This window comes from Otolemur garnettii, unplaced genomic scaffold, assembly GCF_000181295.1.
Source record: "Otolemur garnettii isolate 467f Iridium unplaced genomic scaffold, OtoGar3 scaffold00014, whole genome shotgun sequence".
NCBI classification, from domain to species: domain Eukaryota; kingdom Metazoa; phylum Chordata; class Mammalia; order Primates; family Galagidae; genus Otolemur; species Otolemur garnettii.
In genome coordinates this window covers 23898780-23912093 of record NW_003852409.1, presented here as the reverse complement: position 1 = coordinate 23912093, position 13314 = coordinate 23898780, and the positions used below count along the sequence as shown (strand labels likewise).

The window sequence follows — 13314 nt, the reverse complement described above, 5'->3', positions numbered from 1 at the left end:
GCCTCCCAAGTAGCTGGGACTACAGGCGCCCACCACAACGCCTGGCTATTTTTTTTGGATGCAGCCATCGTTGTTTCGTGGGCCCAGGCTGGATTTGAACCTGCCACCTTAGGTGTATTGTGGCTGGCGTCTTAGCCACTTGAGCCACAGGCGCCGAGCCGCCTCTCCATTCTTGAGATGTTTTACTAAGAAGAATATGTTCCACCTCCATCCAAATCAATGCAAAAGATGTAAAATCTCCATTTTTTAATGGCTGAATAATATTCCATGGTATACATATACCATGGCTTGTTAATCCATTCCTGGATTGGTGAGCACTTAGGTTGTTTCCACAGTCTGGCAACTGTAAATTGAGCTGTGATAAACAGTCTAGTGCAAATGTCCTTATGATAAAATGATTTTTTTTCTTTTGGGTAGATGCCCAGTAGTGGGATTGCAGGATCAAATGGGAGGTCTAGTTTGAGTTCTTTGAGGATTCTCCATACTTCCAAAAATGTTGTATTAGTTTGCAGTCCCACCAGCAGTGTGAAAGTGTTTCCCTTCTCTCCACATCCACACCAGCATCTGAAGCTTTGAGATTTTTGTGATGTGGGCCATTCTCACTGAGGTTAGGTGATATCTCAGGGTGGTTTTGATTTGCATTTCTCTGATAATTAGGAATGATGGGCATTTTTTCATATGTTTGTTAGCTGTTCATCTATCTTCTTTAGAAAAGGTTCTATTCATCTCTCTTCCCCATTGATTTTAGGGATTGTTGGCTTTTTTTAATGTTAATTAATTTGCATTCTCTACAGATCCTAGTTATCAAGCTTTTGTCTGATACATAGTATGCAAGTATCTTTTCCCATTCTGATGGTTGTCTGTTTGCTTTGGTTGTTTTCTCCTTTGCTGTACAGAAGCTATTCAATTTAATTAAGACCATTTGTTTATATTTGTTGTTGCAGTTGCCACTGAAGTCTTCCTCATAAAGTCTTTCCCCAGTCCAATAACTTCAAGTGTTTTCTTTGAGGATTTTTATTGTTTCATGCCTTAGATTTAGATCCTTTATCTCTCTTGAATCAATTTTAGTGAGTGGAGAAAGATGTGAGTCCAGTTTCAGTCTTATTACATGTGGTTATCCAGGTCTCCCAGCACCATCTCTTGAATAGGGATTCTTTTCCCCAGTGTATGTTCTTGTTTGATTTATCAAAGATTAGGTGGCTATAAGAGGTTAGTTTCATTTTATGGTTTTCTGTTCAGTCCCAGATGTCTATGTCTCTATTTTTGTGCCAATATCATGCTGTTTTGATCACTATGTCCTGTAGTACAGCCTAAAGTCTGGTAGGCTGAGGTCTCTGACTTTGTTTTTATTACTAAGAAGTGCCTTGGCTATATAGGGTTTTTATTGGTTCCATACAAAACGAAGAATTCTTTTTTTTCAAATCTTGAAAGTATAATGTTGGTATTTTAATGGGGATTGCATTGAACCTATAGATTGCTTTGGGAAGTATAGACATTTTAACAAAAATATGGAACGCTTCATGAATTTGCATATAATTCTTGTGCAGGGACCATGCTGTATTGTTCCAATTTTAGTATATGTGCTGTCTAAGCGAGCGCAGGGTCATTAGTCTTTGTCCAATAAGTAATCTAACACCCAGAGCCTGGGACCTTTCTTAATTATCAAGGCTTTCCTTTAGAACTGTCTCATTTATTACTTCTCTATCAGGACTTTACCATAAAATATGGTATCCTTATCTATTCTAATCATAGAGGAAAACAAGAGAAATTTCCTCTAAATATTGGTCCATTTGTGAGTGATAGTGAAGTAAAGTGGGTAAAATCAGACAGATCAGCCAGATTGTCTCGGTTCAGATTTCTGCTCAGGCTGTTATGGGCTATGTGACCCTGCATGAGTTGCTGAGCTTCTCAGACCCCACTTTCCTCATCTGCAAAATGGAGGTAATAATACATAGTACAACTAACCTCATAGAGTTGTGAGCATTAAGTGAATTCATAGGTGTAAAGTACTTCAAATAGTGCCAAGGACAAAGTAAGCACTAGGAAAGTGTTTCCATTATTATCTAATCTATAAAATAGCAAAAAAGGAAAAGAATTACCTAAAAGTAACTTTTTAAAAAATTAAGCCTGGCTCTTTATAGCTCTAATGTCCTGGATGACACCTAAGATCCTTGATGTACTTTTAGTATAAACATCTTTAGGATAAAGGATTAAATCACAAGGGCTTTATAGGACCAAAGATTTTAGAATTTTGGACAAAATCCTTCAATTCCATACACTCTGTATCTTTCCTTCTTCCTCAGCTTCCTCACCTACCGTGGTCCCCCTCATCTGTGGACATGAGCCAAACTGACCTGTTTTCAGTTACTTTCTCACACATTTCCCTGTCCATTATCAAGGCCAGTGTAACATGCTGTTGCCTCTGCCTGGTACATTCATCCCTCCTTTGCCCTGATTTCTGCTCCACCCTTACATGTGATCACTGGCCCCTTCTAAAGGGCAGCCTTCCCTGACCTTCCTGACACATCAAATCTGCCTCTGCTCCACTCACAGAAAGCTGGGTAGGTGTCATCTGTAGTGCTTCACACCCCTGGAATTTACACATAATTGTGTTTGCCTCTCCCCTCACTCTTAGATGTCCATATTTGATTTGTTTCACTACTCATTTCAGTGTCTAACACAGTGCCTGGCACATAAAAGGCATTCAAAAGTTTCTTTAAATGAATAAGCTCATATCTTTGATACAAAAAAATTGTACTGATCTTGCCACCAACTATTGGTGGGAAAATAACATTAATTTTCTAACCTAAAAGCAAAAGAGCTAAAAACTACATGAATTATAGCTATAGAAATAGTAACAATAAAATAAAAGCAATAAAAATCTATTGATTGCAATTATGTTCCAGGCTATGCAAAAAGTTTGCCTTCTTTAGTTCTCACAACACTGTGAGCAGATACCAGTATTTCTGGTTTATGAGTAAGGTAATTAAGGATTAAGAGGATTAAGTATCCTACTCAGAGTCACGGGGCACACTAGAATGTGGCAGAGGAAGAAATGAGGCTGGAGCTTTTTAACTCCAGAGCCTGTGCTCTTCACTTTTGTGACATACTACTGCCTTAGTCAGCTTCCCAGTGATGCTCAGGCGAGGAGCAGGTGTGTCCATGAGGCAGGTGTGAGGGGAAGCTGAGAGCCTGTGTGGGGGACTTAAAGAGCATATTGCTTTTACCTAGTGGTTATAGTAAAACAAGCATTAGTGTGTCTGCTTATGTAGAGCTTTGTATAATACTGACATTTGGAAAGGTATTGAATTTATAGTGCCAGTTCTGTTTTATTTTGTGGGTAATGTTGCGGCCATGAAATGATTTGAACATCAGCAAAACATGAGAGAAATTACAGTATGTCATTGGATGGAATTAGATCAGTGTCCCTGAAACAGCTGAGTAAAGACTAAACAGATGCTTTTTATTTAAAAGTGGGGATCTATTAACTGATGGAAAGAGATGGAAGAGAACTAACAGTTATTGAACCCCTGCCATTAATCTTTAACAATGAAAGAACAATTGTAGAATCTGGCTCAAAAAATATAACAAATTGTACAATTCTAAGCTCTCTTTGTCAGTGAGAGTTAATTTGAGGTCAAATTTGTCAAAAAGAGTTGGTTTTCATAAGTTGAAGAATTAGAATGTCTGAATCAAACTCTCAATTTTCCATTAAAATCTTTAAATGCTCTGTACCCATATGGTAGATTCACTATTTTGCTACTATAGAATTCTTGGTAAACAATGGCCCCATTACAGACATAACTAATTTTGTACTACGGATTTTTTTTCAAAAAGCTGTATGTTAAATGTATTTTAATAAAGTGAACTGCACTTTAAGTTCACTAGGAGAAGTAGTACTTTAGAAAAATTGCAGAAGATTTTGTTTAAAGCACAAAAATATTTCATAATGTATATATATCTGCAAACTAACTTTTTCTTTTAAATATAAACTTATGTAATGATTGTATATTGAGTTTAAAAAAATAAGACATCTCTTCTAAGGATGATTATTTAAAAACAATCAAAATATCCTGATAATTAGCAGAGTTTTTGATGATATCAATTATTCTTACAGTGAAGGTCAGAGTTTATTCATTGAATGATGACTTGAAGCCAGCCAAAAGAGAAACTGTCATAACTTTCATAGTAAGTATTTTGTTTATTTAAATAGTACTTCAACTCATTTTTCCAGAGCAAGAGACTCATTCCATAACTCTTTCCTCATACTTCACTAAATCATTCAAGGGTCCACAAATGGTTATTGTTATCTGCAATGTGTATAGTACCTGGGATCTATACCTCTGCAATACACATATGCAAAAAGCTCACAAAAATTAAGTTTTAACAACTTTAAGTACTTTGAATGAAACCATTTAATTGTATCTTTGATGATTTCCTTTTTAAAGAACACCCATAAATCTTTAATAATTAATTCAATATATGTATACAATGTTTTATTTTTATAATTTATAATAAAGAATTATAATCCTTAGTATTTTACTCATAAAGAACTTAGAAAGCTTAATAGCTAATTTAATAACACATGTAGAAAATCTTGCTAAACCATGAGATCAGCAGTTGGCAGCCATTTATCAGATGTGACATATATAACACAGGATGTGAATTAAATTCTCATGGTCTTGCCCAGTTTGTTTCACACATCAAAACATTTTTCTGGGGAAATATAATAATACAATTAGGCAGAACTGCTCACTTATTAACTGTAAGTGTACTAGTAATCATCCTTCATCATAGGATTTGGCACTTTTTCTGCTACTCAAAAAAAAAAAATAGATAAAAACTCATCAGAATGCAAATGCATGAGAATGAATACTACAGAACAAAACCTCAGTAGAATATAAACCAAAGAAATTACACAGTAGGACAAAAAGCACATGAGCTCACAAGGACAACAAATTAGGGGTTAAAGTGAGGCTGATATAATCTTTTCCTGGAATGAAATCGGTAAAGGAAACCATGAGCTGGGACTCAGTGAAAGGAATAGACCGAGGTTCTTCTAAAAGAACGAAGCCCATCTCATGTAAGAAACAGCATGAGTTAAGCTTTGGGAGCAGGAAGAAAGAGAAAATGAGAATAGTAAACAAACTGGGTGACGGACAGAAAGTCTGGAAGAGAACTAAGGACTAAAGATGCCAGTTGCCCTTTTTTAAGAGCTGACCCGGGAAGAGGGCATTGAGAGAGCCAAACCTGGAGTCATGGGAGTCAGTATTGTAGGAAGTACCTGAAAATAGTATTTAAGAAAGATGACCTTGGAAGGATTGTGCACGATGGATGGTGGGATGAAGAATACTTAGCCTCCAGTGTAATTCTTGTTCAAAATAGGCCTTTGTAAGTTTTACAATTTATAGTTCAAGAAAATAAATACCTCCAAATCCTGAATTTCCTTCATGGCAAGTGGTGCTGAGTTTTTGAGTTAAATCTGAACTGGACTTCACATGTAGTCCAAAAAAAGTCAAAACCTCACTTCAGTAAAGTGCTAACTCAAACACAAAATGAAGCTTATGGTGAAGCTTTATGACAGCTATGGAGTTTGTTTAACCATTTTGATGGTTTTTGTCAAGCCAAAATGCCTGTACTGTACATTAAATTTTTAGCTAAAAAATTCCGTTTATAGAATATTTATTTTAGAAAGCTATGAATAAACATATACAAAAATGAGACTTTGGTTTTTGTAAAACCTGCCAAGTTCTCATTTTGTGTAATAAAAATATTATTTTGGGGTCTTTTAAAAATAGCTTGTCACACTTCTTTTTTGGTTGTACTATAGACAGTAAAGGTTCTTCTAGATAACAAGGAGAGATGGGAAAGATTGATAAAGAGGGAGGGAAGTGGTTCAAATGAATTGTATTAGCTTCTATAACGTTAATTGCTCTTCACCCTTCTTATTTAATTTGAAGACATGGGTATTTGTTGTTAAGCATTTTTGTAGATCAAAGATCATAATCAGTTAAGTTTTTTAAAATGTGGTTTCTGTGTCTTGAGTGTGTGTGTTTTTATTCATAGGATCCTGAAGGATCAGAAGTTGACATGGTAGAAGAAAATGATTATACTGGAATTATATCTTTTCCTGATTTCAAGATTCCATCTAATCCTAAGTATGTTAAAATTTTGTTAATAAAATTCTTTCTGAAAAACACATCTGGATTTTTTGGGTTGTGAAGCCTGTAACCAAAGGATGCCATCTAGTGTTACCAAAGGGCATCACAATTGTGGATATGCAAAACCTTTTAAAGTCCAGCAAAAACTTAGGGCTCTGTTCTGAGGTGGGGAACTTCCTAATACTTCTCAGCCATTCATTTATGCATAGAAATAAAAATTGAGAAGAAACATAAATAGTACCCAGGCTTTTTTCTCATATAAAAGGCTGGTGTAGTCCCTTCCCTTGAAGTGTTATCAAATATGGTTCTTTGGAGTTTTTGACTGCATAGACTACCAGAAGGCAGAGTCTAAGAGGGAAAGTGTTCTCCAAATCATTTTTTCATTTTTCTTCATGTGAAATGATTTAAGAGAAAGTTTAAACAGGATTCAATGTAATAAATATTTAGCAAACACATTCTTATTATGTACAAGTCACAAGAGGAGTGAAAGATGCAAAATAGAAATGAAGAATCCATAATTCCTGCTTCAAGGAACTTAAACAATAGAGCAGGATGAATAACCAAGGGTTCCTATCAATATCTACAATATAACTTTAAGGCAAATCTTTTTATGATTATTCTTTTGCCATCTAGAAGAGATGCGGTTAATTCACTGTACAAAAATATTCTAAAAAAATTGGATTGAAATTGGGTAATTTAAATAATTGGGATTTTCTTTTTTTTTGAGACAGGGTTGCTCTCAGTCTCCCTGGGGTTGAGTGCTGTGGCATCATAGCTCACAGCAATCTCAAACTCTTGGGCTCAAGTGATCTTCTTGCCTCAGCCTCCCTAGTATCTGGGGCTACAGGCGTCCAATACAATACCTGGCTTATATTTGGAGATGGGGGTCTCACTCTTGCTCAGGCTGGTTTTGAACTCCTGAGCTCAAGCAATCTACCTGCCTCGTCCTCCCAAAGTGGTAGGATTACAAGTGTAAGCCACCATGCCTGGTCTAATTTGGAAAATTTTAAAACTATGTACTTTCTTGAAAATATTGGATGCTTTATAGTGCAGAATTGAGCCTATTAATTGTTGCCATTATCATTTTCCAACTTCATCCTGTACCACCTGCCCCATGGTGGATTATGACAGCCACGTGAGTCTATCATAACCAGTATTTTCCTACCTCAGTACCTTTGCACACATAGTCCCCTCTGTCTCAAATGGGATTCACCTTTCTCTTCATAAGGCTGACTTCTTTTCATTTTTAGGACACAGAGTAAATGGTACCTTTACGGAAAGCCTCCTCCTGGATGCACAAGCTAATCTTGTCTTTCACTCTCTTGTTCTCTACCTCAGCATCTTGTTTATTTTCTTCACAACATTTATTTCAATGTCATAATTATTCATTTGCTTTCATATTATTTTCCCCATTTCACAAATGAAGGTACATAATTTGCCTAAGTCAAACCATCTAGCAAATAAAAAATTAAGATTTTGGACCCTCAGGACTATTAACTTTGTGATGATAGGTGCTCTTCTATCTTGGTCATTTTTGATCTCCAGTGCTTAATCCAGTGCTCAGTGTGGATTTTTGAATGAAGATTGTTAATTAAACCCAGGTCACTCTCCTCTTTAGACACATTTTGCTTTGAATCACAATATTATTTATATGAGGTGTGAATTTTATCACCTGAATAGGCTTGACCCGTATCTAAGTTTCTAGAGACATTATTGTAGATTTTCTGCCATATTGTGGATTCTAGTATTATGTTAGCATAATTAAGCTCCAGGATTAAGTAAATTTCTAGTATCATAAGCTTTTTGAATCAAAGACAATAACTATGTTAACAACATACCAGGACAAGATGACATAATATATAAAAATCTAATTACTTGACAATTTTGATTATCATAAAAATGCTTAGTTAATTCTGTTTATTGCTTAAAAATCTGTCACAAATAAAATATACTACTTAGGTTGTATACATCTTTGTATATTCTTCCCTCTGTAAATCAGGAATTTCTTAGCCTTCCTTTTGATGATTTAAAAATATCTGGTGACTTTGGTAATTGTCAATGTTTTGCTTCCACAGATATGGTGTGTGGACAATTCGAGCTAAATATAAAGAGGACTTTTCAACAACTGGAACCACATATTTTGAAATTAAAGAATACGGTAATTTCTGACAATTAAATTTTACCTACAAAAAATGTTTTTGCAATAATTCTTTTATTGATGTACTTAATGCAAAATCATTCCCAGACAAAGATGAGGCAGCCTGCTAGTGTGGTTAGAAGTACTAGTTGGGGCTTGAGGAGAGTGGTGGTTGTTAGACTGCCCAGGTTCTAGCTCTTCAGTGCATCCTTGCTAACCTTGACTGAGAGGACAAACCTCTCTGGTCTGTGTTCCTTATGACAGAGCTGGAAGAGATCTAGTGTAACTGAAGAGCTTAACTAGTTAAAGTACTTTTTAGAATTATAAATATTATTAAGAGAAACTTAAACAGACATGAGGTAAGAGGAACCCTGTTATATTAATAAATGTTTCAATAAAGTCTTAACAACCAGTGACAGAACAAAAGAAACACCTCATTGCCTTATCCCTAGTCTAACACTATTTTCCTTTTGGTTCACAAATCCTTAATATATTAATTTGAAAATTTAAGGTATTCTTATTTGAAATAAATCATAGTAATGGACTAATAATTAACATAAAATATGGCTAAATCTTTCCATTTCTTGTAGTAGTTTCTAGAGTATCTGTGTGCTCTGTTATCAAATTTAACTTTCTTCCACTTGAAACCATTTTTCCCCCTTAGGAGACTCATAATGATATAGAAAATAATAAACACATAAATTTTAATAATTAACTAGGAAAACAGTGAGAAAACAAACTTGTTAAATAAACCTCAACCTAAAGATTGCAGGCCCCCCTCTAACATATAATCCTAACTGATATCCATGCCTCTGAGTGTCTTTTGCTACTTTCTGTGTGCATGTAGAATATATTCATCTCTTACTATCTGTAGCCATCCTCATAAATTCATCACTAGCCTCCCTTTTGGACTACTGAGAAAGCCTTCTAACTGGTATCTCTGCTTCCAAGCTATCTTGCTTTGTATTAGCCTAAATAATCTTGAAATGCACATCTCACCATCTTATTTCATATTGAAAAGTTGGGAGAGCTACTTGTGAGGCTGGGACAGAAGGATTTCTTGAGTCCAGGAGTTCAAGGGATATAGTGAGCTATGATTATGCCACTAGACTCCAGCTTGACTGGTGACATAGTAAGGACCTGTCTCTAAAAATAATAATAATAAAAGAAATAAAAGTTGGGAGATTCACAAAGATAAATAGATAAGGGTCTCTGTTTCCAAAGATCCTATTCTCTAGGGGAGAAATCGCTCTATTGCCTATAATAAATGCTATAATCAAAACATAAACAGAGTACTTCTGGTATACTAAGGCTGAAATGAACTCTAGTGGAACTAGGAGGTTCCCCACAGATATGTTGTTGATGATGTTGGTAATGATAATGATAAGGTGGATCTTGTGTTGATATCACAGCTTGTCTAACTAGACCACAAGGTATAGTTGTTTACTAGGCTTTAAAGGCTAATTCAAATGGTGACATTGCCTGTTCTTTTCTCTTCCAGTCTTGCCACATTTCACTGTCTCAATAGAACCAGAAAGCAATTTCATTAGTTATAAGAACTTTAAGAATTTTGAAATTACTATAAAAGCAAGGTAAGAAACTTATTTTGTTTTTCATATTAATGAGCTAAATCAAGTGCCAGCTCTGATTGGTGACAGATAGTTGCCCAAAATGAGATCTGTGATTTCCTAGCAGAATCTGCCATGACATTGAGACTGACTGATTGAAGACACATCTTGTCAATAGTTTATTTGTTTAATCTGACTTCACCTGATGCTGATTTTAGCTTTGTTAGTTATTCATCACCATATATATATATATGAAACTTCTAAAGATTTATGCTCAGCATGTATATTTAGAAGTTGGTATGACTTAGGATACTGGGACTGAGACATGAAGCCTTGTCGTTTTTTTCATGACGTAATCAGCTAGCTAATGCTGCATAACTACTTCAAAATCCAATGCATTAGAGCCACAAGCATTTAGGAATCTGCTGGGCAGTTCTGGTGATCCCGGCCAGGTTGTCAGCAGGGCTCACCCACTTACCTGCAGTCAGTTGATGGGTCAGCTGGGAGCTGGCTGGTCTAGGAAGGCCCTATTCATGGGTCTGGCAGTGGCTGGGGCTGAGAGTGTGACTGGACCATGTGTATCTTTCATTAGCTTATGGGCCAGCCTATAGCAGTAACAATGCTCAAAGAGAGACAGAATGAAAGCATAAAAGTCCTCTAGAGGCTTAGGCTTGGTACAGACATATCATCATTTCCACCATGTTCTTTTGTCCAAAGCAAGTTATAAGGCCAGCCCACAGGAAATAGACCCCTCCCACGCCCTATGCACTCAAGAAACTGCAAAGACTGTGGATGTGTGAGGAGGTAGAGAATTGAGGTTAGTTTTGCAAACAACCCTTAAACAATTTTAAAATGATAATATAATGTAGCTCTTAATAGCCAACTTATAATAAGTACATGTGCCAGGCACTTTTCTAAGCTCTCAGCATATCTTAGCACATTTAATCTTTATAACAACTCTGTGAGATAGATTCTATGAATATCTCCATGTCGCAAGTGAAAAAAACTGAAGTATATAAATGTTAAAAATTTTGCTCAAGATCACACAGCCTATTTGGTTCCAAGTCTAAGCTTCAGGTGTTATACTGCCTCTTTTATTAAGATTTATTCTGAAAATATAGTACCTTTTATGCTGGTCTACACTAAGTGACAAACTTATTAGTGACAGATTTATAAGACTAAGTGTTACATTAAGTTTGACACTTAGACTAAACCAGCATAAAATGTTCACTTGAGAGAAAAATCACAGAAATCAACTTTTTGTAATGGAGACAATTTGTTCATACTATTAATAAAAAAATTTGACTCTTGGGCACATAGCTAGGGCCTAGGGCAGAAGTCCAAGCCCAAGCCAGCTGTCCCTGTCTCAGCCGTGCCACTGGGAGAGGGCCTAGCATGCTGGCCTCACCCCTCCACTAGCCGGCACCAGGGTCTCCCAACTCCAGCACCAGCCCGGGTCCGGCACCACTGGCACCCTGAGGAGAGTCACTGGCCGTAGTCACCACTGGGGAAGGTATTTCTGCATCTTGAAGATAAAACAAAAATCTTTTTTGGAATAGATGGATTTTTGTCATGTTCTGTGAATTGAAGCGATTCAATGTCTCTTTTGGATTGTTTCTGTACTTCAAGAACAAGAGTTGAATCACTCAGACCCGAAAAACAATCTGAAACCAGTATCCTGGAAAGGGCTTGGTCAATGAACCAGCACTTTCCTGGTTGCCTCCATCCACTGGAGCCCATGAAATGGTATGTTCCACCAATGCTTCTCACTATGAGCTCCAAGTGGAAATAGGAAGAGATTTGACAACTTGACTTGTGTCCATTTGCACGACATACTCCTACAGGAATGCTGGTAACTATAAAAGTTACAAATCTGGAAAACTGCAATGAAGAACACCTAAAAGTCTTACAGAAAGTGGTGATTCTGTCCCTCTTTTTCCAGCATCCCAATATTACAACTTACTGGACAGTTTTCACTGTTGACAGCTGGCTTTGGGTTATTTCTCCATTTATGGTCTATGGTTCAGCAAGTCAACTCTTGAGGACCTACTTTCCTGAAGAAATGAGTGAAAGTTTAATAAGAAATATTCTCTTTGGAGAAGTGGGAGGGCTGAACTAGGCATCAGAATGGCTGTATTCATAGGAGTTTTAAAGCCAACCATATCCTCATTTCTGGTGATGGTCTGGTGACTCTCTCGGGCCTTTCCTATCTGCATGGTTTGATTAAGCATGGACAGAGGCATAGGGCTGTGTATGATTTCCTACAGTGCAGCACATCAGTGCAGCTGCAGCTGAGTCCAGAACTACTGAGACAGGATTTACATGGGTATAGTGTGAAGTCAGATATTTACAGTGTTGGGATTACAGCATGTGAATTAGCCAGTGGAAAAGTACCTTTCAAAGACATGCATAGTACTCAGATGCTGTCACAGAAACTGAAAGGTCTCCTTATAGCCCATAGGATATCAGTATTTTCCCTCAGTCAGAATCCAGAATGAAAAGTTCCTGATCAGGTGTAGACTCCAGGATTGGAGAAAGTGTACTTGTCTCCGGGGGAACTCACACAGTCAACAGTGACCAGTTACATACACCATCCTCAAAAACCTTTTCTCCTGCCTTCTTTAGCTTGATACAGCTCTGTTTGCAACAAGATCCTGAGAAAAGGCCATCAGCAAGCAGTTTATTGTCTCATGTTTTCTTCAAACAGATGAAAGAAGAAAGCCAGGATTTGATACTTTCACCATTGCCTCCTGCTTATAACAAGCCATCAATATCACTGCCTCCCGTATTACCTTGGACTGAACCAAAATGTGATTTTCCTGATAAAAAAGACACAAACTGGGAATTCTAGGGCTGCCAAATCATTTTATGTCCTATATATTTGACACTTCTCCTTGCTCCTTTATCTTCTGTGTTGCTGGGTACAAATACCAGAATTATACTTGAAAATACAGTTGGTGCCCAGGAGAATTATCATTTAAAACCAGTTTTTTAAAGAGAAATGAGTTAATAGTGCCTCTGTCTAGCTCAGAGTGCTGTATGAACTCCAAGGAAACATTGGAATTATTAATCCAGCCACAGTTAGTGTCATGGGTTCTTGAATTTTTTCCCTAAGAAGTGACTAACTCCTCTCTTGATCTCTCTCTCAATATAATCTTTGATCCAGTTGATATTTTTGGCATTTTTTCTATCCTCTTGGGGATGAGCCCTCAGAGGATGGCACTTCCAAGTACATCTCTTTCTTCCAGATCCTCTAGCCTTTTTGATGAGCTGTTGTTAAACCACCGGGCTAGTTTAGCCTGACACCAGACTCTTTTCTGGTAGAAGGGAAAATGCTTATCCTTTCCCTTTCTCTTTTGTTAACATTTACAGTAACATCAAACTGAGCCTCACTCATGTTAAATGATTCACTTGAAATGTATAGAGAGGTTGTAATTTACTTTTTTTT

At 36.7% G+C, this 13314-nt stretch overlaps 1 protein-coding gene and 2 pseudogenes across 2 annotated transcripts in view; 2 read left to right on the top strand and 1 right to left on the bottom strand.

Annotated features, from left to right (window-relative positions):
* The window catches only part of C5 (complement C5), a 144045-nt gene that overhangs the window by 60689 nt on the left and 70042 nt on the right, over positions 1-13314 (top strand). For both annotated transcript variants that reach the window (XM_023510578.1, XM_003785402.3), the window contains exons 4-7: positions 4118-4188; positions 6067-6158; positions 8237-8319; positions 9800-9890. In XM_023510578.1, the coding sequence (XP_023366346.1) occupies positions 4118-4188; positions 6067-6158; positions 8237-8319; positions 9800-9890 (337 nt within the window). The remainder of the gene's footprint in view (positions 1-4117; positions 4189-6066; positions 6159-8236; positions 8320-9799; positions 9891-13314) is intronic.
* On the bottom strand, positions 1503-1599 carry LOC111723702 (annotated as a pseudogene).
* On the top strand, positions 11114-13314 carry LOC100960031 (annotated as a pseudogene).